Here is a 24,022-nt window from a genome sequence, read left to right as displayed (position 1 = left end):
TCCGGGGCTCTGGGCGAACACATTGCTTGAGCTAGCCTTTACTTGCGACTCGCCGTTTGCGACCGAATCGTGTTAAGAACAGCGGGCCGGATGACGTGAGAATGGGGCAAGAACAGGGCAAAGTAGAGAGCGGCAGTCGAACTAGTTCCATTACTCACCTAAAGAGCAAATTCCGACGACGTGATGGATCACACCAGAATTCGTTGGACCACTCCGTTCCTGAAGGTACGTTTCACTGCGCGTGGACAACAGTAAACCATTTGTGTGTGTCACACTCGTTTGTTTTACGTGGGAGGCCCGTGCCAGGCAGCGCACGTTTGCAGACATGTTTCTTGACCAGCTAGGAAGGCAGTAGGGTGTCAATCTCGTTTGTTAGGGCCTTGGCAGGTAGACACGAAGTAGTTACAAATGGTACCTGATTGTTCTACAAGCAAACGCGGAAGAAGCCATTTCATGTGTGCTAGAGTTGACTCTTGGAAGGCTTGGTGTGTAGTGGAGACGGGAGGCCTTGTAGTTCGTTCGAGGACGCTGTAGGCTGCCCCTGTGTGCAAGATGCATTGTGTATTTTACTCAAGTGTAAAGGACGTTGATTTGCAGGGTTCGCGTAGGAAAAAGGGAAGGAACGCGATTTGAATGACTACAGTGGCTGCTGGTGTTGACAACTTGCGTTGCTTGTGAGTCTTTCAGCTGATTGGTTTTGGTGGCGCTTTAGACTGTGGGTCGTCTTTACCTCTGCTTGATAAACGCGTGGTGTTTGCGTGTGCGTCCTTGACACCGTCACTGTAGACTGAACTGTAAACCGGATATAGACTGTTAGGGGCAATCTTGTGTCTCAGGTCATCTCTGCATTGATCTTCCTTGATGGCTTGATGATCCTAATTGAATGCTGTGGGATCGGTCTGATATTTAGTGGAAGTTGCTGAGCAATGAGATAGTTTGTTGGGTGGGTGGTCGGTTGGTAGGTTGGTAAGTTGGTAGGTTGGTAAGTTGGTAGGTTGGTAAGTTGGTAGGTTGATTTGGACAATGGCAATGCATGAGAGGTTCAGTGGCTTGATGCACAGGGGTGACAGACCAATGGTGCGCACTCTACATACTTTAGGCAATGACTTTATCATTGATTGAAGCTAACAAACAGCTTTACATGATTTTGAAACAAAGCAGCAACTACACCATAGGATCTCACTATCACTTTCTGCATCACCTGTAGCTTGTCTATGTGGAATACTGTGTGTGTTATCTTGGGTTAGGATGTCACTTGTATTACACTTGCATATGTATGATAATGTACTATAGTGGTTGAAGTGGTTTGGTGGGGCAGATAAACCATTTGTACCTATTAGTAGGAAGGGCTTCTTTTTAGTTGGGGTTCATGTTGTGTGTGTGTGTGTGTGTGTGTGTGTGTGTGTGTGTGTGTGTGTGTGTGTGTGTGTGTGTGTGTGTGTGTGTGTGTGTGTGTCTGACTGACTGACTCAGCGTAGAGGTACTGTACACTGACTTGAGCTACAAGTCTGTCATGGAAGGTACAGCTTTATAAATTTAAATTTTTCAAGCCAAGGGAACTGGAAGTTTGAAGTTTAGTGTTGGTCAAAGTGACATTCTTTTGTCTGAACACATACATACTTATACTGTACTACATACAGTACATGTGGCTAGGCTAGGTGAGTTTTTCATTGAGTTCTATGCATGCGTCCATTAAAACGTTAGCTTTTTATGTAAAAAGCTATTAGGGTACTATGGTCTATCTATACAATTATATTGACATGTTTGTTCAATGCATGGTTTGAACCTCAACATTATTGTGTGCGCTCTGTACGCTGGTGAAAAAATTGGAACGACCATTTACATTATATGTAGAATTCTGTTTATTTTGATTCCTCCACAAGCAATTCTTGTAGATAGCATTATTATTGGTGCCTATTGCAACGGGTTATTGTATGGCAATCGCTTACTTGTTGGTCATAAAATGTGTACCTTGTTGTAAAGATCAAGATGTCAGGGTCTCGCTACAGCGTGGTAGCGTGTCGCTGTGCCACACTCCAGTAAAGAGGGTGCCACACTTGGAAACGGTAGACAGCAGTCCAAAGCTTTACAGCTGAGGAATGTTTGAGAATTCTATACTACAGTACTGAAAGACAATACTATCTATATTACTTAGTAAAGGTGACAATAGCCACAAATCCAGGCTCTTACAAAATAACGCAGGATGATAGCCTAGCTCAAGTGTTATGATTGCAGTCCCGGATGTTCTGGCTCTGATTTTATTCCCGGACATCCTTCCAGTGACGCGGAAAGCACACTTCTTGTCCGGAAGTGTAGCACCTAAAATCTACTGTAGACTAGTCATGGCTTTTTGCGAAGCAACAACAGTAGTTTTGTCTATGAATCTTGCTTATGCGCAATCTATGAACATGGTGAAGAAGGGCTTACTAGTGATCAAAGTTGATTTCCTTTGCCAGGACACTTGAACGTATGCTACACGCAATATTTACAACACAAAATCTACCTCACATGAGATCGGTTAAGTGTGCATGTCCGACTTGGACCGTGCAACTGTAAAGAGCAGACTGCATGCATTGTGGACATGCCCATCCTGCCACACTCCCAGAAATGTCTAGCGAAAACCCTGAGATGTGCTAGTTATGTGCAGAGCATGTGATGTATGCTAGGGTCGGGTAGTGGTCCGAATGAATGTTTATGCTAAAAATGCTAGGGGATGGGGCAGCGCCATTCATATTGGCATTATCTCTCACACCTTATCCAGCAGGTCAACCGTCTATGCAGGGTGTGCTGTGCTTGATGTAAGATCTTGTGCCTGCCGATTGTGAACTGAGTAATTGAATTAATTAATTAGTTAATTAGTTTACCAGATCATATTTACACCTATTTTTTGTCATAGACAATCAAGTTATTTATAGATAATGTGTTTTATTTAATATCAATTTATTAGTGTTTTCGTTTATTTGTAAATTTTTGTAGGTACATGCTATATTTACATATGGTGTTTATAAAGAATTGTGTGTGTGTGTGTGTTAGCTACCACACCTGATGAACCTGACTCTCCTCTTGCAAACAGCATGAGATGGGATTCACGTGACAAGCTAAATTTTGATGATAATGAAGAATGTGATATCAATGCTGATCCCCATATGGTTGTTGCTGTACACACGTTTATGGGTGGTGGACCAGAGCAGTTGACAGTTCACGCTGGTGATGAACTTCGTGTTACTGACTACAGCGAGCAAAGAGACTGGTGTCAAGCAACAAACAGGAGAGGAGAATGTGGCTGGGTTCCTAGCAATTACATAAAGCCGATCAACAGCATCGAGAAGCATTCCTGGTTTCACGGTCCTATCTCTCGCAACGAAGCTGAGTATCTTCTCAGCAGTGGCATTAATGGCAGCTTTCTTGTACGAGAGAGTGAAAGCAATCCAGGCCAGCACTCGGTCTCTCTCCGGTATGAAGGCCGAGTCTTTCACTACAGAATCCAAGTCAACCCGGAGGGATTCAAGTATATCAGTCAAGACCATTACTTCAAGACTCTTCCAGAGCTTATCCATCACCATTCTCAGCAGCCAGATGGTCTCATCACGATTTTGCGCTACCCGGCAACTAAACCCAATGCCCCAGTGTTTGGCATTCCGCAGAAGGGCGACAGATGGGAAATCAAAAAGAACGATATTCAGATGCATGACCGACTAGGAGGCGGCCAGTACGGTGAGGTGTACAAAGCGAGGTGGAAGAGCTGCAATAAGATTGTTGCAGTGAAGACCTTTCGAGTAAGTTATGTTTGCTACAAGCAAAGCACGTGTAACCAAGACTTTGGTGCAGTAGATTGCAATGCTAAAACATGGGGTCAATTGATTGTGTGGCTTGGATTGTTTCCATTAGATGTGCTCGAGAGGTGTGGGTTTTAGGCACAGTTTAAGGCTTTTCCAATTTCTTTGCTCATTTACTGTTGTTACTGACGTATCACAAACAAATGTGCTTGGGCAGGCACTTGAAGGATTTGGGAAATTTAAGACCTTTTCACACTACACTCCAAAGCTCATTGAATGTGCGGCACCTGCGTTTTCACACTTAATGGGCATTGGCTGTCAAACCACATTCAATAGGCATTCACTCAAACCACATAGGGAGGTGGTTTGAAATGGATCCGATGCCCATTGGCGGTTGCACACGCCTACCCATTCAGCTCTTCATGTCTGTATAGGCAGCAGTAGATCTTTGTTCTCTCTTTATCATGTGTGTTTGGCTTAGATGGACGTACTGTAACCAATAATAGAGCACTACTCCCCTCTCTCCCCACTCGAAGAGACTGGCAGCCATGATAACTACAGGTTCTAACAGATCTACATCAGTAGGGTGTTTATGTCGTTTCCTGGGACTTGAAAAGGTGAGTGAGTAGGTGTGGTACCATGTGCAGCAGCCAGTGCGCATTGAACCCACTTCAAACCACCTCTGTATGGGGTTTGACAGCCAATGCGCATTAATCCGCATTCAATGCACTTTGGAGTGTAGAGTGCAAGGTCTTTAGGCACAATGTAAGACTCTTCCAATGCCTTTGCTCATTACTGTTGTTATTGGTGTATCACAAGCAAATGTGCTTGGGCAGGCATGTGAAGGATTTGGGAAATTTAGGTCAAGTGGCAAATGCTGCTAGTTGGACAATAGTTCAGAGGCTACTGTAATTTGAGAGAAACAATCGGCTGAAATTGTGTTTCTATGCTATTGGTGGGTCAACTCCAATCTTTCAGTCAGTACATAATGGGCACAGAGGGCATAGGAATTCGTTAATAGTAACCTTGCCTTTCATGGCTTATTTGTTGTGTTAGGTATCTTTAGAATCTTTGTGAATATTGTGTTTGGCACATTAGTGGCTTCATTGCATGTAGTCCAATGTCGTTACTGCTGTCATGAGTACTGATTGCATGTGTGCCTTCGTGTAATGGTGCACTGTGCACTGTATTCTTGTTTATGGCATTTCTCATCATAATCATTTGTCCACATAGTGTCAACTCTTTGGGACTTGTAGACTTGTATGGGTTTTCTTGTATTGTAATGGAGTTTGCTAAGGTTGAAAATACATAGGTTGAAGGGATTTACATCGAAATTCTGTCTGATATTTTATTTTGGTGCATCTGTAGTTACCTTAAGATCAGTACATATGCATGTTGTATGGTGGCTATTGTCATGTGTAGGAAGACACGATGGATGCATCAGACTTTCTCAAAGAAGCTGCGGTTATGAAGAAAGTGAAGCACAAGAACCTGGTTCAGCTATTGGGCGTCTGTACGCTTGAACCTCCATTTTTTATTATCACAGAGTACATGCTAAACGGCAATCTCTTGGATTACTTGCGAGGAGAAGTTGGTAGGGAATTAGACGCCGTTACTCTTATGTATGTGGCAACACAAGTTGCCAGTGCTATGGCTTATCTCGAACAGAAGAATTACATACACAGGTAGGAGCATATGTTGTATGGCATACTTGTTGTGCTGTTTTTGTTGTTGGAATGTGCTTGGTTTATCTGGTTTTCTGCATGTTTGTTTTGATGTTTATCTCTTTGCTGTTTGTTTGGCTGTCTGGCTGTGGTGTGGCTGTTTGTTTGCTTGTCTTGGTCAGTTGGTTGGTCTTTCTGTCGTTGGCCTGTTTGTCTGTCTGTTGGCTTATGCTTTTGTTTATTTGTCTATTTTGTTTTACTTTATCATCTCATTGCAGAGATCTGGCTGCCAGGAATTGTTTAGTCGGAGACAACAACTTGGTCAAAGTGGCCGACTTTGGATTGTCGCGCCTATTGAAGGAAGACATCTACACCGCCAGCCAGGGAGCCAAGTTCCCAATAAAGTGGACAGCACCTGAAGCTCTTGCATATAATTCTTTCTCGACAAAGTCTGACGTTTGGTGTAAGTCTTCATTACGCATAATTGTAAATGAGACAAAGTCGATAGGTAGATAGGCAGTCTTGAAACAAACAAGAAGGAAAGGAAGGGCAGACAGGCAAGAACACCACAATAGACTTGACAACAGGCAGGCTAGTAGCTAGCGTACTGATACTGATAGCAATCCAAAGAGCCTGGCAGATACATAGAGATGATAGTGAGTAAACGCTGAAGAAGTAGGTAGCCATAGACTGTACACTAGTGTAGATATATCGGCATAACTACATGATTGCTGGTGGAAGTGTGCATACCTGTAAATCAAATGTTGTATGGCTATAATGAGGATGTGTTTGTGTTATGTAGATTGTTTGTCAGTAGTAAGGCTGCTTGTGTCTAAACACCGTTTCTTACTTACTCCATGGGGTCGAAATAGACAGGCTTCACTGTCTTACTTAGAGGAGAACTCTCACCAAATCAACCATCTCTCAAATGAAAGCTGTCACTTCACGGCACAACTCTTTGCAATCGTTTATTGCAGACGTTTACCATTACAAAAAGCATTGAAAGTACCTGTGTGTGTGTGTGTGTGTGTGTGTGTGTGTGTGTGTGTGTGTGTGTGTGTGTGTGTCGTCAGTAACACTGATTGCTGGTTCACAGCAAGGAAGACCGATACATGTGCTCTTTTCAAGATAAGGATTGTGAGACATATGGTGGCAAGTTGTGATAAATTGACTAAACCAAACTGGGACCCTAAACTTATCACGCAAGTATTGACTGTGTCAACTAGTCGCTCGTAGCCAGACCCCTTTCCGCCACGTCATGATTCCGTTTTCGCCCGTATGACGCGACGGAAAGGGTTCTGGCTACACGAGATTTTGTGTCAACCTGGAACCTCAAAGGAGACCCTTCTTACATGTATATTAGTTTATAGACCATGTCTCACTGTATTTTAGGTGTGTTAGGGGCACTTGGTACGGTTAAACCTAAAGTATTTACGTCCACACGAGCACAGAGAGTAGCTCTTTGTGCTAATCGTCTGAACAATTCATGGCTCGTTTTCTGGTTCTGTGGCTGGCTGGGCCGTAAGCTTCCAGCAATGTTTAGTATTTGGTGAGAGTTCCCCTGTAAGAGTCACTCAACTCAGTATACTTAGAAGATTTATTGTACACTAGAAATAGATGAAATTTGTGAAATGCTATAATTTCCTTCCTGAGCTCCAATACATTTCAGTGCAATCGTACTTGACATTGACTATGATGTCTAATTTTGTTGCATGGTTTGATCGTGTTGTATATAGATTGTGTCGGTCATATCCTTTTATTGACAAACAGACAAACGGATACTATAGCGGTGTCGTGAGTTGTGTGAATTGATGTATGAACATTGGTGTAGCATTTGGTGTGCTCCTGTGGGAAATTGCAACGTACGGCATGACACCCTATCCAGGAATGGAGCTTAGTGCTGTGTATACTTCTCTGGATTCAGGCGAGCGCATGATGCAGCCTGAAGGTTGTCCTGATGAAATTTATCAGCTTATGCAAGGATGTAAGTGTTCTTGTTTCTGTGTTTGTGTGATGTTGCATTGTTGTGGTTTTGGAATTGGAATTGGTTAGTGCACTGTTGCGCGTGCGTGCGTACACACACACATGTACACACACACACACACAACACACACACACACACACACACACACCACACACACACACACACACACACACACACGCACACACAGACACACACACGCACACGAGGTAACTAAAAAGCAATGTGTCAGTCTGGACAACGGTGCTGTACATTTGAAATGTAACTGCCTTATGATTGCATACTCAGTTGACATATTTATTTACATGCCATGTCTCTCATGCATTAATTTGGTTTTAGGTTGGCAATGGGACGTTGAAGACCGTCCTACATTTTCTGAAATTCATAAGGAGTTGAACAGCATGTTCCATGACTCGGGAGGCGTCACTCATGGTAATAGGTGACTCTTTCATTGCGTTGTTGTATTTTGCTGATAGTCGCGTGTTGCTTAGCTGTCAAAAAGGCTTTGAAGGATAAAAAGAAAGATTCAAAAGGGGACAGTCGCAGTGACAGCCCATCGTCTGTTAACAATCCAGCGTCACCAGGAATTAAATCTCACAAGTCTCGTAAGGATCATTCATCTCATATATCTACTTCAGCTCATAGTTCGCTCGCTTCGTCGACTGGGCCACCTGCATCTCCGATAAGTTCATTTAAGTCCGGCCTTGATGACGCACTTAGTAAGAGAGCGTCACTTGGTAGTTCAACTTTGCCATTGCGATCTGTGCATGAAGAAGGATCGTTTTCTACGGTTCCCTCAAAACGGAAGAACTCGCACGATGAACTGAAGTTTACTGGATCGTTTCCATTGCAGCCCAGTCCTCCAGTTCCATTGAGACAACAGTCTACTGGCAGAGGTTTGTCTGATCGTCCGATGTGTCCCCTACCCCCATCGCCTCCACCTACTGATTATAATGATGACTCATCATCTCCGCCTCCTTTGCCACCACCGAGAGATTTCATTGTACCCCATAATGATGAGCCACCGCCACCGCCCATACCATCCGCTAAAAACAAGCCAAGATTGCCTGATTCTTTTGCAAGAATGAGTGGACCTCCACCTTTGCCATCTTTTGGCAGTAAGCCTCAGATGAGACACTTATCCAGTCAAGCACCACTGGGTGAGCAAGAAGATCAGAGTGCTCTACCACCTGTACCAACCTCAAGCAAGCCTTACACTTTGGTAAATGGTCCAGGTGATTGGGGTCAGCAGAAGGGTCATGAACCACCACCTCTTCCACCAGACAACATTCGGCCTCAGTTGCGCAGTATCGTACCTGACAAACCACTTCCAGCAAGGCCATCTAATGCACAGCCTGTTGAAAGAGATGATGATGGGGGACCACCACCATTGCCAACGTCGAGTAAGCCTCATCTTGATCGAGGGCAGCCTGCATCAAACCATGTGCAGAAACATAGTTACCTCGAATCGCCGCCTGTTCCATCTGTGAGCACCAAACCTTCTTTACACGGTCCTCCAATCAAGCCACTTCCACCACTTCCGGGTTCTGCATCAACAGGTGCATCCCTATCTTCTAAACCATTCAGCAGACATCATGATGCATCTCAGCAGCATGTTGCTAAACCTCCAGTGCCACCAATTTCAGCCAAGCCTGCTTTTCTTCCGAAACCGCCTTTGCCATCTGCCAAACCGGCTGTTCTGACTAAGCCAAACATGAAGCCTCCAGTTCAAACCAAACCTACGGTACAGAGCAAACCGTCTTGGCTTAGACGAGAGGCCAGTTCATCAAATTTGTTGTCACCGCTTATACCAATGAAAGATAAGGTGACAACTATGGCTAACAAAATCATGACTAGGCAATCACAACTGGCATCAAGGAAGTCAGAAAACTTGCAAGAGTGCTTTGATGCATTTTCGTCATCAGTGAGTGCTCTTCTAGACAAGACTGATGATATTACAGACAGCCATGTGGTAGTTTTGTCGAAGCAGATTCAGTCAAAATTGATGGAGTTTAGAAACTTGACAAGACGGACAGGAGGTTGTCCATCTGATGGTGAAATGGTTGATATTTGTTCAGCTATAGAGGCGATCATGAATTTGGTCAATGACTTGTTTAGGTGAGGCATCTAGTTTGCACACAGTCGTTTACTATACAGATGCAATTTATATAGTGTGAATGTATTACTCATGGTACACAGGGTTAGTGCATGACTTTATTAAATATATTTGAGTGCGCTAGATACTCATTAGACCTGGATGCTGTTTATTCGGGGTTTAGTTTGTTTAATTCTAGTTTTAATGTGATGACAAAATTGAAAGTGGAATTTTCACGTGTTGGTGTAGTTGCATCTAACTCTCTGTTCTCGTTTGACTTTGAGAATCCGCAATTTCTGAGATATTCTTTGGAGCACGGGCCACCATCTTGGTGTGAACTGCTATGTCTCCCATTTCCTGTAGGTGTGGTAAGAATTATACAGAACCAATCATTAGGCGAGGTCGTTTACATGATCTTATAGCATTGGAATGCATCTGGTAGCTACTGTCTGCTCAGGTCTCCCCACATGGTGGCATTTCTGCATGTTCTCTCTTCTGTAGCGTTTCTATCGACATCACCGTCTAGTTCTAATGATAAGCGTTTCGACGGGGAATTTCTGAATGCCATCTTGCTCCCAAACCGTTCGTCTTTCTTTTTCTAGAAAACGGCACTAGGCTTGCTACATCTAGGAAGTCACTACCTCAGAACTTGCGGAGATCAGTTATTCGAGGTCATCCAACACGAACAAGTTGCGTTTGTTTAGCTATACCTTCACTTTTGTAATGTCAGAGTAATTCTTAGCTAAAGATCTGCAGTTCTAAAAATAGAGTGTTTTTATTAGTCACTTCCGGTAGCAAAGTCAACGCGAAGAGAGAGTGATGAGACTTCGTCTGTCTTACGTAGCTGTGCATGTACACGTATATAGAGTACAGGTCATTTGAGGAACGGACAAATAACATACAAGCATTGTGAAAGATCAAATTTACTAAAATTTTAGTAGTTGAAGTAAATAGATCGACATTTCCAGACGCCCTCCGTACGTAATACCAACTTGATACTCGGTATTCTAGAAAGGTGACATATATTCACAATAATAAACGGAAATGACAGCAATTCTTTGCACGTACCTCGCATTCCCCGACACTAGACACGTCACGTGCAGCAGGTGTCATCGACATGAACTCCCGTATAGTCGTGTGAGTAAGCCCCTTGTTTCTCCGTTGAAACGAGTCGGGCAGACTTCTCGGCATGGCAGTTCCTTCTTGGAAACAAGCAATTTTAGATAAGCGCAGAAAACAGGAAGCTGAAGAAGAGCGCCGCAAGAAGGACGAGGAAGCGAAGTTGTCGGCGATACCAGCATGGAAACGCTCTATTATGCAACGGAAGGATGAGAGCAAGGCGCGATCATCTGCCACAAAGGCGTTGTTCGGCCCGAAGCCATCCTCAATAAAGCCACAAGAGAAAACACCTTCAGACAGCAAAGCAATTGCAAAATCTTCCACAGAAACAACGATTGCTAAATCAACAGAAGAAAAACGAAAAGTGGAAACAACCAGCCAATGTAAATGGTCCGATAAGGGTAAGACGCCAAACGGATCAGCCGTCGTGGAGAAGAACTTCAAACCTCATGCGGCCACGCCTTCCCGTGAGAAAATGGCTTTGAGAAGGACTGCTAGCAGTGATGCGGCAGCATCAAACAGCCCGTCTCCACACAAAACGAGGCGATGGCCCGTCGTGGCGCCTCCAACGACGCTAGTGCGCTGTTCTTCGTCTCCTAGAAACACAAAGCGTGAAGTTGCTCAGGAGATGGGCGTGCCCGAGGCGAATGACCCATCCGAGGATTCGCCGACTCTGAATCAGAGAAAAGAAACCTTCCATGACCAAGTTGTCAAGACGTCGCCGACGGTCGCTAAGCAGCAAAAGATGAATCCGACATCACCGCTTTTAGAGGAAAAGCCGTTCCCTGCAGCAAACACTCAGACTTCCAAGGAGAGTGTGAAGCGTGGCAGCGTGAAGAGTTTGATGGGACTCTTTCAGGGTGATAGGAAGACAGGCAATAAAACAACAGTCAACTCGACTGCACGCAAGATGGCAATACAGCGTGGTGAACATTCGAGTGAAGAGAGCAAATTGATTTCCAAGATTTCGATGGCAAGTGTTTCACAAGTACTTGAAAATACCGCAGCTGCTTCCTCACCAGCACAGAAGGCTAAAGCTCATTTGGCAGTTTCTGTTGAGAGCAAGTTGCCTGTGAGCACATCTTCGGTTGTCAGCAAGACAGAACACTCTGTTACATCGAATGTTATACCAACTATGGAGTTCAAGGCATCACAAGAATTCGAACTTGCACTACGACAATCAGTATCTGATCAAAAGGAAGTTGTATTAGAAGAGAGACCGACAGAGAAACCTTCGATGTCTTTCATGATGTATCACACAAAAGTGGCTACTCGATCTGAAGCTGTCACTACTACCACTACCACTGCAATTCAGCATCAGAATCGAAACGATCAATTTGAAAATAAGTATGCGTCTTCTAAGGATGATGTGTTATTGTCAGCTGTTTCTTCAGTCGATCGATCATCAAATGACACCAAAACACAATGGGAAACCGAAGAAGATGAACTGACTGTTACATCGATTGACGATGTAATCAATATATCAGATGAAGAAGAGCAACATCAAAAGATGAAAGAGACCAAATCCGAGAACACCAGTCGTTTAGCCTCGACATCTATGACAACTGAACCTGCACAATCAACAGCAACAAACCTAACGTCAGACATTTCGACTCTTTTCGAAGACAACGTGGTGCACGAGAGACGATCATCTGCAACTCTGACACCACAGAAACAAGCTGATGTGTCGGGGGTAATCGGAGACGCACAAGCCAGTAGCGCATTAAACAGTGCCACAAGCAGTGCACAAAACAGCGACTCTGAATCAACAACAAGTGAACCAAGAAGAAAGTCATCGTTAGTCGATCGAAGCAAGCCAAGGGTATACAAATACAAATAGTACCATTTGACGTATAACACAGTTTACTTTTGTAGAGGCAACGTCGAAGAGTCTCCTTTAATGAAGTTCAATTAGAAGTTGAACATTACTACCCAAAGCCAATCTATGAAGAAGAAATCGAGGCCATTTCAAGCCCAGCTCGGTTGATGGTGACAGACATCGATGAGACCGACGACAGCACTGTTATAGCTGTGAAAGAAGAACGACATCGAGAACAAAAGACAGGGCTAGCTCTCCCTCCACATCCAATTCTCCAGCCACAGCAGGCTAGTCCGTCTACTGGATCACCGAGCAGCTATCAGTTTGGTGCCTCTTTTCATTCGTACCAACCACAGTTGAGCAGTTATAGTCATCTTCAAGGAACGCTAGAGAAGAAGAAGAAGAAGTCTAAAGACAAAAAGAACAAGAAGGAAGAACCAAAGGCACCACCCGAATCGCCCATTGATTATTCAAAGCTGAATGAAGAAACTGCTGCCATGCTTTGGTAAAGGCAAGTGCATCAAGTGCAACAGTGTCCACGTGTGCTGCTGGATTGTGATGTGGTGTCAGATGAATGTGAACCTGTATAGTGGACCTAAACACGTTTCACATACATGTCCACAGTCTATACTTCTACTTATTTTCAGATACAACGTACGTTGTGCATATTCTATTTTTGTAATAGCTACTGAAGTTTTAAACGAACTAATAAGTACTGGGTATGTCAAATAGACACACAAGCCCACAAAATATTTAGAATGCATTTTAACACATCCGGGACCTATACGGGTCTTCGTAGCGCACTAGAGATGTACATCTACTGTGTATTCTTTAATTAATTAGAGACTATCTGTACAATTGCAAGGATGAGTGAGTTGCTATTTCGTACGTTTGAGGCTCTTGCTTTGAAATTGGGTATCGCTTCGGAACGAGTCGGTATGAAGCTTTGAATTGTTTCGTCGTTTGGCGCCACTGGTGTGGACTGGTTCACGCTGTGTAGCGGTTGGTGTGTCCGGTGGAAGGGACAGCATGGCTCTCAGTTTATTAGCCAAGAAGACTATCAGGAATGTGACAGCAATAACCGTTGACCACAGGTAGAGAATTCAAGACTGTTTGTAGTCACGTGACCCTACTACTCGTTTGCTAATTACTTGGATTTTTTAATGTGTTGGATAATAGACTGTTTGAATAGATTTATTTTACTGGATTAGTGCTGGAATATGTAAATGTAATTTGTATTGACACACACACACACACACACACACACACACACACACACACACACACACACACACACACACACACACAGGCGCCCGCGCAACAATCATCAAGTTTTAATTTGAAGGTTGAGGTCTGAGAGTGAGTTGGAGGCAAAATTTGTGCAAACACAAATGACCAAAATGTGTATTCCTCACAGCGTGGTGCAATGTTCATGGCCACACAGTCATCCTGTGAAGTCGCAGCTACAGCAGCAGGCAAGACAAGCCAGATATCATTTGTTGGCAACTGAATGTGCTCGCTTGAAAATCAACCACCTTTTACTGGCTCATCAGCTCAACGACCAGATTGGTAAAACTTTAATATATCTATCGTGTATAGTCAAACTATTGTTTTTGAACAGCATCTTGTTTTTAGAGACAGTAATTCATCGGATAGGAAGAGCAAGTGGCATAGATGGTTTGTCTGGTATGAAGATGGTAACTCGCTGGAAGTCTAACTCGTCTCTTCTTCTTATTCGGCCATTACTGAATTTTACCAGGGTATGTTTTTGTAGACTTGGATCATGGCCACACACACACACACACACACACACACACACACACACACACACACACATTCCTAGCCTCGTCCCCAAGCATTTGCCTCGCTCCTCCGTGCAGAGCTCACATGTCATGTGACACACGAGCATTGCACGGAGGAGCAAGGCAAACGCCTGAGGATGAGGCTAACACATTCCATGCACACAAGTAGATATGAGTGCCGTATGTAGTATGTCTGTGTGCATGTGTATGTATGTATGGAAGTATTTTGCTGCATTACAGTCATTTCTATGATTAGGATTTAGATTGAGTTGCTACACTAGTTTTTTTACAATTTGATTTTGAGTCATGGTACTGTCCGTTTGCCTGGAATTACAGTAGTTGATTATAAGAGTAAGGAGGCAGAGATTCTGGCTTATGACCAGCTGATTTAGGTTTATTTGTTTAGACTAGTGCATTATTGTTTTTCAGGAAGATGTGACTGAATTTTGTTTGGACAACGGTATCTCCTGGTTAGATGATCCTAGCAATGAAAACAAGGATTTTCGGCGAGTTGCAATTCGGTCATCTTTGGCATCAGTGTTGTCTCATAGTAATGTGAGTATTCGTGACTTGCAAGAGGTGACAGAGATGGTGCGTGATGCAAATGACATTGCGAACAACGAAGGTACAGTAATGCTTTTATCCGTCTGTATTGATTTTTATTGATTTCTAAACTGTATACATCCACCAGCATTTGCTAAATTAAATACCCAACAGAGAATCATACTTACATGGAATGCTGTAATACAAACTATGATGATACTATGCAATGAAGTTGTCAGTATGCAACCACAGTACTAAAGCTCTTACATTTTGATCTGTTACTACTAATATTACTATAGAAACTTTCTAGCTCACACGAAGTATCACTAGTACTGCGAGGTCTCTTGTGGTTGCTCTGTACAGACCAGAGAATGTCTCTGATCAGTCCATTTTTTGAACTGATGGTTTTGAAGTTTCCACTCTTGCTTGGTTTACTACTAAAAAGTTGACATGATCTGACACGTGGAGTTTCTTTCTTATTGCAGCATCGGTTTGTTTTAATTGCCAATTATAGCAGAGATCAGAGCAACTGCGTGAAAGTAGCTTGTCTTCTGATTTGTAGTAAAGTTAGAAGGTTTAACACTGTTTCTAAGCTACACATATACACAGGCTTAAGGCAGTTGCTTTTTGGTGGAAGTAGTGGGAGTGGTCACATTTGTATGGAATAGTAGTCTATCGTTGCTTCACGGAAAGCCCAATTGAACACTTTGCAAACACTGATAAACAAGACACTCTTGTTGGTCTCATGCACTACAATGCAAATTAATTAAGTCAAATATAACCTGGGCATGCCTACATGAAATCTTATACAAGTTTTACTTCACAAACAATTTGCAAATGTGCTTAATAGTTATCCCAAATGTACCTTTAAAGTCCATTTATATTAACATGTAGAATTCCATCTTTCATGTATGTACATATGTGCTCAATATTGCATGTTTGACATTACATGACAATTATCTGTTGTTGTTTTTATTGCCAGAGTTTCCTCATTCTACGTTTAGGGTTGTGGGGCTCTTTGGGTGACTATTAGTCGATGTTACCATTAGGCTCACATGTCTCGTCATTTGCTTAGTGTGGATAGTTTAGGAAATTTATTTTTATGAATTGTTATATGTTGATCTAGTGGCTCACATCATCAAGAGCTGTGTCACTGTAATTGAAGAATTTGGATATGTGGAATTGGATGTTAGCTCCATCGCTCATCTTTCAGCAATGACTCTCAACAGACTGTTTAGTAAATTGCTGATGTATGTGAGCGGCCTTCGGTACCCTCCTTCTCTTGAATCAGTTTACAAACTTTTGACAAACAACATAATGAATCAGAGACGACTTTCGCTACCACCTATAGCAGTAGGTGGTTGTCTTGTTTTTGTCTACAAAACATCAAAACTTGACAAATCTTTGAGACTAGTGATTTGTCGCCAACCTGCCGAAAGAAGTGAGGAATCACAGTCTCTTAGTATGGGAGAACGTCTCTGGTGGGATGGAAGATTTGTGATCTCAAGTCAGTTATGCAATCAGTCGGCTGACTGGAAAAGCAATCCTGTTTGTTTCAATGTTCGAAGTTTGAAGAAATTAGATTTTCTTCTTCTGAAATGTGACAAAGATGCTTGTGACAGACTGCATTCTGTACCTTTGTTTTGTCGTCTTGCTTTACCAGTAATATGTAATGCTGCAACACATACTGTTGTAAGCATTCCACACCTTAGATACACAAATGGATCTGAAAAAATTGAATGGAAAATCACGCCATGTCCAAGACATCCACTGCCGCAGCAAACGTCATTATGTCAAACTAAAGAGCAATGACAGGATGCGTCATTATCTCCACCAGCAGCAGCTCGACAATTAGTAATTACTTGCTAATGTTCGTCGCAATTCGAAAATAGGTGATACTGCACGAAGTCTGCCATCAGTTGTTGACATGTTTGTTGCCGCTTTCGTAACTTGAAGCAGCTGTTGTGATCTGAAGTTGGCAATCTATTGTTAGCAGTCGCCTAGAGCCGTCGTATACTGGAGAATTCTAATAATTGTTGACAACTCACGTGCCACAAGCCACTTCACGCGAGTAGGAGGAGCTATTTGCAATACTGGTGGCTTCTTGTTTGCAGCTGGTCTGCAGCCGTTCGAAAATACAAAACAAAGTGTTAGGCTACCGATGGCAGAGAGCTCAGAGGATCTGGAGAAACGATGGCTCGCTCAGGCAACATACCTTAGCGACTTTGCTCTAATCAATGCAATCTACACCTCACCAGAGTGCAGCACGTTCGTAGCTCGCTGTCTGCTGCGCAACTTTCCCTGGCCCGAAAGAACATATCTGTTGAAGCTAGAAGCTGCAGGATCCCAGGTACGAAACGAGGCCAATCTGAGCGTGTTGCAGGAGGAGGCAAGCATATTTGTGGATCTCGACACCGCACGCACTGCGAAGCTGCTAGCCCAATTCGAGGACACAGTGGGGCATTTCCTGATGCCACACAGCGGTGAGTATTATTGCAACCGAATGTAGCAAACTACTAGTACATGCACGGGAGCAACCTAGTTTTTAGTTTACCGTGTGGTTGCGAGGATTCTAGAGTGATAATTCATGCTAATGTAGTCTATATGTCCTGGAGTGTAGAATGCAGTGGGCACATTCGTACTGTCTGCTACGTCTGGCAGCATCATCTCTCAGTGAAAAGCATTCGCTCACGCCTTCCAGTACCACTTCCCTGTTGCTTAGCAATCAAATGGACCATTGATACTCTAGAGGTTGGACCTAGAGACTTTAGAGTCGAGCTGTCACTAGTGATTGACACATGCATTCTAGGGTGTGAGTGCGTTGACGGGTAAAGGCGTACTGAACTTATCTCTCAAGACAGAGAACGTTGGTGTCGACAGGAATTGTCGACTGGTGATCAGTCCGGCTGCCGTCGAAGAACGCCTGTTCTTGCAGCATCGTGGGGATCGGATGGATTTTGTTACGTCAGAGAACGAAGAAGCAGCAGCGCTTAACAGAAAGGTTAGATGTGTTATCATCAGGGCGATCAGCTGAGATAGATAAGCGAGGGCTCGTCCTCCATTGTATTGAGAACACGTTCAGACACGTCTCTCTTGGAATTTTCTTATCGAAATACGTTGACAATAATGACGATTTCACATGCATATTTGTCTCAACCGTTATGAAATGTGCAAAATAATTTAGAGAAATTCTGTACAGACGTTACGTAACCCATCTTGACACGTGAGCAATTCTCACCTAGTTGTCTGTTGACAGTTTTCCGCTGTCCCTTGTTGCATTTTACAGACTACAGTTGCAAAGCAACTTGCCGGTTCCGAACGCAACCTACGGTGTCGAATAACGCAGCAATAACTTTAGTAGAGAACTTCACACACTTGTGCAGTACACCTGTTTGAGGGTCGGCCTCTGGGCGGTCTTACAGCTTACTCCAGCAAATGCGCTTACGCTTTGTTAATTGTTAGCCAGCCCCTGGGCGGGGTGGTCGTACTAGACCTGGCCAATGTCGTAACGTTTCCTTAGGGGAAACCGCTAATATCCCTCCAACACATTGCGGTGGACATTTGTGTTCTGCAGATTGTGCGTTGAACAGTAAAGTCGTTTGTGGCGTAGCTTGAGGTTAGACAACCGCGCACCTTTTTATTCTGTTCATCGCGATAAGATTGTGTTAGATTAGAGCTGGATTTTGTCTCTATATACTAGGTCAACCGTGCTGTAGCCGTATTTTGCTCACAACTTATATGGGGCCACCGTCCAACCGTTGAGGGACGCGAAAATATGGCTGATCGGAGGAGAAGAGGTCGTACAAGTCGAGACTTGGACCAGGAATTGCTACTACCATGGGAATATCCCACAGGTGAGTTGATATGATACGAGAACGTCACGCTTTTAAGAATTCGGGTGGAAAACGATCTTGGCATGATGTTTGCTGCATGTTTGGAACGATTTGACGCGCATTTCGTTGTCGTTTGCTGTTCATTTTGATCTTTGTGGGTGTGACTTGCCTAGATTGCATCACTCATTTGATCTTCCGGCTTCGTCAAGTATCCTCGGTTCTTGCAGTTGATTTCTTTCTTTAATTAATTAAAGGTTTTTCAGACGTGCTCGAGTTATTGATGAGCTGTACGAGCACGAAAAGCATCACGCTGGAAGAAGCTTTAGTCAAATTACGCTCGTTAGAGGAGACCCTGGAGAGAAACGGCGGGGTGGTAACTCTCCGTGGTGCGGATGTTCGCCAGCTGACGGCATTGCTAACTTCGGCTACCCAGAACCAAATTGGAGCTTTGAGACGTCGTGAGCGGCAATTGACAGATGAAAGAGATGCCGCAATCAAGTCTTTAGAGGAGGAAACGAGCAAACAGAAGGATCTTGTTGATGAGATTGAATTGTTGGCAAAAGAGAAACATGCTATTTCAAATGAAAAGGAAGAGATGGGTAGGAAACTGAAGAAGTTGAAGCACAGAAGAAATGTGTATGCCAAGAAATTTCGTGAAGCTGCTTCTGGAAAGCCTGAAAAAGTCGATTTGTCTAGAGACAAACAGGCGAAACGACACAGTAGAAATCTTGAAAAATGTGAGGAATTGCTAGTGAAACATGATCTTGCTTTACAAGAACTGCAACGACTAGCAGATGAACATGTCAAAGAAGATAATTGTCTCATAGCTGAGGAACATGTCACTGATCCGTCTGGTGTTGATTCTGAGACTAGTGGTGATAGTGCATTGCCTACATCAGTAGGTGATTACGCTGGTCAAACTCAGAGTGAACATTTGAAGGGTTTGGTGACATTCTCAGATGATCTTGGTGATTGTGACAGTTCAGTTTCAGATAGAAGATGTCATCTTTCCAATGCTGAGTTTGGGGTTTTTAGGGCTTTGCGAAATTATCAGAGCTTTATGACTGATAGGTTTGCTGTGACTGGTGGACAAGATCCGGATAGGGAATCTGTTATCTTGAACAAAACAGAAACTGCAAGTTGTGATGCTCTGCCTGTGCAACGGCTGCAAAAGAAAAAACATCAAATACGAGAAAGCATTCTTCCTCTTGGTTCGCACACATTGGCTGCTCTGCATGGTTGTGTTATGAAAGCTGACTGTGCTTTTATATTGTAGGATTTCCCACTGGTTGGTGGAAGAATGACATCTATGGTCAAACGGTTGTCACAGCCCATGAGTTAGACAGTCAGAAATTATTGGAATTGTGTGTAGAGTTGATGGATGCTTCATGTACTATCCAGCAATTAGAGTGAGAATTTTGCAGTCTGAGGTGATGGGTAGCTTTAAATTATGCAAGTTTGTATGGCAGAGTTGGGTGGACAGATTTAAGGGAGGATGGTTGCATACATTTGGCACAGGCTTTGAAGAAGAACGCATCTCTGATAGGCATAAGGTGATCATAGTTCCAAATGGCCATAACAAGCAAGATGTGTTCTGTTGTTGTTTAGCTAATAGTTGCATTGTTGTCCAGCTTGCACCATTGTGAAATCAACCCTGAAGGGGCTGCAGTCCTATCAGCAGCATTGGATCGATGTCTCTGTTTAAGAACTCTGAGGTAGTGTATAGATCAACTGTTGGTTGTGTGACTCTGTAGTGATGTTCTAATCTTGTAGGCTTAACTGGAACAATGTTGGAAATGAGGGTGTCACTCACTTTGTTCCACTTCTAAAGAGGAATAATCAAGTGACCAATTTAGAGTAGGATATCTCTATCTGATATGTATAGTAGAGATGACACCTGGAATCACTTTGTGCCTAGGCTCTGTTGGAATAACATAGATAGTCAAGGTGCTGAGTGTTTAGCAGCTGCTCTAACAGGAAACTGTTCTCTGACCAGTCTAGAGTTTGTTTCTATCGCGTCCTATGCATCCTAGGTAGGATTGATTGATTAATTGGTGTTTGTTGTGTTTGTCAGTCTTTCTAACAACCATATTGGACCAGAAGGTGCATGCAGGATAGCAGAAGCTTTGCGGCAAAACAGCAGCTTAATTGAATTAAGGTGACCCATAGGGATACTTCTACTTCCTTTAATGTCAATTTTATTTCTAAGCAGTAGTTTTGGCTTGCAGTTTGAAAGGCAATGGAATTGGAGGTGAGGGAGCCAGAGCTATTCTTCGAGCTGTGAGACAACAGCAGCATCTTCAGTGCATCAAGTATGGCCTTTTATTGCAGTATAGGTGGAAATGTAGTTGATGCATTTGTTGGTATATTGCATGGTAGTCCATATAACACGTTACCACGAATTTCCAAAAACAGCGCCCAGGGCAGCAATACGGAAAATGCGATTTTTATTGAAGAAAAATCTGTTCTTAATAAGTGGCCGGGGTTCGTAGGAAACTCTGGAATTGGCAGATTGACTTGAGTACCACAGAGGAGGTAAGTGTGAGGCCTGTCTTGCTAATGTCCTGCATACTTTTTAGTCTGTAGAACCGTAGGAGTGCGACCAGACTTGACTGTCCTCCTACGCTTGTTGTCAGACGTTTCTTTTGAGGTTTCTTCTTTAATCCACGGTCAGTGTAAGACCGCTGTCTAGTTGCCAAACCTGTACGTACACTGTTGTATAGTAACGCACGTTACCAATACAGCCTTGGAATATCGACCAACTTTGGGCCGCAATATCGAATCCGTGCACCACACTCTCGATTTTTTAGCGGCCCGTGGGCTGCAAATGACAACAGTTTTTAAAAGATTGCCCTCTGGCTGGGCACTGTTTCGGAAATTCCCAGTAACTGTCTGTTGGGATTCCTATGAAATTCTTGTTCCTGTGTACACCCACATTCACATACTGACTAAAAGACTGTCAGAACTTGTATGCCAAGCTCAGGGTTTGAACTTCCAAACTTGCTTACAGTCTGTTTACTTTCAAGAATCTAACTAGAGCATACATCAGTTGCAGCATATACAGTAGGTATATTGTACGGTTTTTTGTCTAGTCTCAGTTACAATGGCTTTGGAGATGGAACAGCTAGTGTTCTTGCCAATGTTCTTTTGGATAACAAATGTGGCCTTACTGAGATTGAGTAAGAAACTTGTACAGCTAGCTGTTGCAACAATGTCTTTATTGTCTCTGTGGCATCAGTATATCAGGAAACGAAATTGAAAGTCCAGGTGTTTGCCAGCTTGCATTGGGTTTGAAGGCCAACAAGACTCTCACCTATCTGAGGTAAGCTACCATTGAACGGCATTGAAATTACCTTACATTTGATTTTAATTGAAATCAGTTTGGCTGAAAACAACATTGACGATGCGGGTGGTATTGAGCTTGCAGCTGTTCTGAGAGGAGGATGTCATCTCAAGGCTATTGTGTATGAAAGTTCTACTTAGAACAATCTTTGATGACTATGTTATTATGGTGGTATTGTTGTTTAGCATTAGTAGTAATCAATTAAGTGTGGAAGTTGCTGGATTACTGAAAGACACCGAAAGGCAACAAAATGTAACCATCAAGTATGTGATTTGGTTTGAAATGTGTGTTGTTGTGTTTGTTACTTGTGTTTTTGCTATAATTGAAAGGCTTTGTGAGGATCAGAGAGCCGAATTCAGCGATGACTGTGTTGTGTAATGATCACTCCAGGTGACAGAACAGTTGCAGGTTTTACCTGATGTAGCAATTTATTAATTATGGAATTCTATTTGAAGTTGTGTGGTGTTATGATCTGTATATTCTCGTGATGGTGTAGTATCTCTAATAGACTAACGTGTATAGGTAAATCTGTCAGATGAATTAACTTTTTTTGTTAAAATAAAGATAAAGCTTATGTAGGTTTTGCTACTGTAAGTGTGCGTTTGAGTTATGAATCAAGTTTAGAGTATGTTTTCTAGAGTGACTTTGTTAGGCTTATTGCATTGAAAGAATAATTTGTTGGTTCTTGTTGAATAGCTAGCTCAGTGTTTGTGAAACAGAAAGGTCCATTTCCATGCACGTGCAACAATTATTCAATGCAGTTAGTCACTCGGTTGTTGGTAATCATTGCATATATGACAGTACTGAGTAGCATTGTCTTTGACAACATGTGGATCCAGTGTACAAACTGTCAGTTGTACTGTACTGTCGAGATGGAGGGTATGGTATCTTGGTCTTCATGCTGCTGACCAGGTCTGGGAGGTTCCGACTAAATATCACTGGATTGCGCCATTATGTTACTCTCATTGATTGGCGTAGCTTAACCTAAGTGCAAAATTAGAGCACATGATATATAATAGGTCTGTTCGTTTCATAAGGCTCTACTTTCTAGTGGTTCATTGATGTTTTGCTGCTAACCCTGTCTTATAACAATTGATTTTAGACATTTCTATAACTTCAAACTGATTATTTATCTCGATTTCTTTATGAACGTGTTGCAAAGATGTCGAGAATTATTAAACCCCGTTTACACGAGCACTTGTAAGTGGGCCAGCCCATGCCAGCTCGGCTCGTATTTCTAGCCAGGCCAGCCCCGGGCTGGCTCGGGTCTAGTACATCGTGTAAACACATCACGTGCTGGAAAATGAGCCTTGCATGCTCATTTGGTACAAATGGCGTGGAGCGAGACGGAGACTGTCTTTTCCGATTGTGGAGTGACCTGGATGTGCAAGAAACAAATCTTATGAACTCCGTTGCTGCAGCAGTCGTCTGGCGATAAACATGTCTCCTACGAATAGTACGACGTTTTGTATACGTCTTAAAGCCAGAGAGAGAGAAATGCAAGCAGCTTGGCTTCCGTCCATTGCAAACAAGAGCAAACGCGAACTATGTCAATCTGAAGTAACTAATGCACGTTAATGACATGCCCATTAAAAGCATTGGCTCACCTACAGAGTGTGTCGTGTAAACATGGGCTAGAATGCTGGACTGGCACGGGCTGGCATGGCTCAGCTCGCTATTCGTGTAACAGGGTATTAGTTTTCAGCAGTGGGTGATATAGGGGGGAAGAGACACTCCTATAGAAGCGGAGAGCGTGGAGTATGATATCGACACGTTTAACTAAACTTATGGTTTGACAATTAGTGGTGCTTCATGTCATGCAGAACAGAGCTCATCTGGGCTGTGAGACTGTGCGTGCGTGCACATGTGTGAAGCATAGTAACATCAAGTAGGCAATGTTGCACAGTTTGGGCCTTCCTGAATGTGCATGAATTAATGTCTGGCATGGATATGTCTCAAACTTTAGAGACTATATTCTAACAACGTGTGATCAAACCTGACAGCCACGTGAATTTTTTGGCATTCTGAGTATTGGACAGGATCTACT

The 24,022-nt window shown here is 43.1% G+C and overlaps 4 protein-coding genes across 6 annotated transcripts; all 4 read left to right on the top strand.

Moving 5' to 3' along the window:
• The first annotated feature begins 13 nt into the window (after positions 1-13).
• LOC134190569 (tyrosine-protein kinase ABL1-like) lies at positions 14-9,770 on the top strand. Its single transcript, XM_062659019.1, has 7 exons — positions 14-225; positions 3,034-3,776; positions 5,199-5,461; positions 5,719-5,903; positions 7,272-7,424; positions 7,761-7,853; positions 7,913-9,770. Exons 1-7 carry the CDS (start codon positions 102-104, stop codon positions 9,541-9,543), a joined length of 3,192 nt encoding a protein of 1,063 aa, XP_062515003.1. The 5' UTR covers positions 14-101; the 3' UTR covers positions 9,544-9,770.
• Positions 9,771-10,656: 886 nt separating this feature from the next.
• LOC134190721 (streptococcal hemagglutinin-like) lies at positions 10,657-13,276 on the top strand. The gene is made up of 2 exons (XM_062659209.1): positions 10,657-12,457; positions 12,511-13,276. The coding sequence occupies exons 1-2, from the start codon at positions 10,706-10,708 to the stop codon at positions 12,961-12,963; spliced, it is 2,205 nt and encodes a 734-aa protein (XP_062515193.1). The 5' UTR covers positions 10,657-10,705; the 3' UTR covers positions 12,964-13,276.
• Positions 13,277-13,318: 42 nt separating this feature from the next.
• On the top strand, positions 13,319-16,655 carry LOC134190722 (tRNA(Ile)-lysidine synthase-like). The gene is made up of 6 exons (XM_062659210.1): positions 13,319-13,390; positions 13,455-13,548; positions 13,800-14,023; positions 14,090-14,214; positions 14,686-14,881; positions 15,926-16,655. Exons 1-6 carry the CDS (start codon positions 13,321-13,323, stop codon positions 16,609-16,611), a joined length of 1,395 nt encoding a protein of 464 aa, XP_062515194.1. The 5' UTR covers positions 13,319-13,320; the 3' UTR covers positions 16,612-16,655.
• Positions 16,656-16,831: 176 nt separating this feature from the next.
• On the top strand, positions 16,832-22,638 carry LOC134190720 (uncharacterized). Of its 3 annotated transcripts, none has more exons than XM_062659207.1 (17): positions 16,832-17,282; positions 17,420-17,550; positions 17,609-17,800; positions 18,500-18,653; positions 18,896-19,843; positions 19,909-20,041; positions 20,102-20,185; positions 20,264-20,347; positions 20,406-20,489; positions 20,551-20,634; positions 20,707-20,790; positions 20,861-20,944; positions 21,725-21,811; positions 21,871-21,954; positions 22,013-22,096; positions 22,161-22,238; positions 22,305-22,638. In XM_062659207.1, the coding sequence occupies exons 1-17, from the start codon at positions 16,961-16,963 to the stop codon at positions 22,351-22,353; spliced, it is 2,766 nt and encodes a 921-aa protein (XP_062515191.1). In that variant the 5' UTR covers positions 16,832-16,960; the 3' UTR covers positions 22,354-22,638. The 3 variants fall into 3 exon arrangements, with proteins under 3 accessions (XP_062515191.1, XP_062515190.1, XP_062515192.1); XM_062659206.1 differs by having other exon boundaries at positions 18,887-19,843; XM_062659208.1 differs by lacking the exons at positions 16,832-17,282; positions 17,420-17,550; positions 17,609-17,800 and adding an exon at positions 18,134-18,415 and having other exon boundaries at positions 18,887-19,843; positions 22,305-22,637.
• The last annotated feature ends 1,384 nt before the right edge of the window (positions 22,639-24,022 follow it).

Source organism: Corticium candelabrum, chromosome 15 (genome assembly GCF_963422355.1).
Source record: "Corticium candelabrum chromosome 15, ooCorCand1.1, whole genome shotgun sequence".
NCBI lineage: Eukaryota > Metazoa > Porifera > Homoscleromorpha > Homosclerophorida > Plakinidae > Corticium > Corticium candelabrum.
Note: the sequence above shows the minus strand (reverse complement) of the source record. Positions and strands in the feature narration are given on the sequence as shown.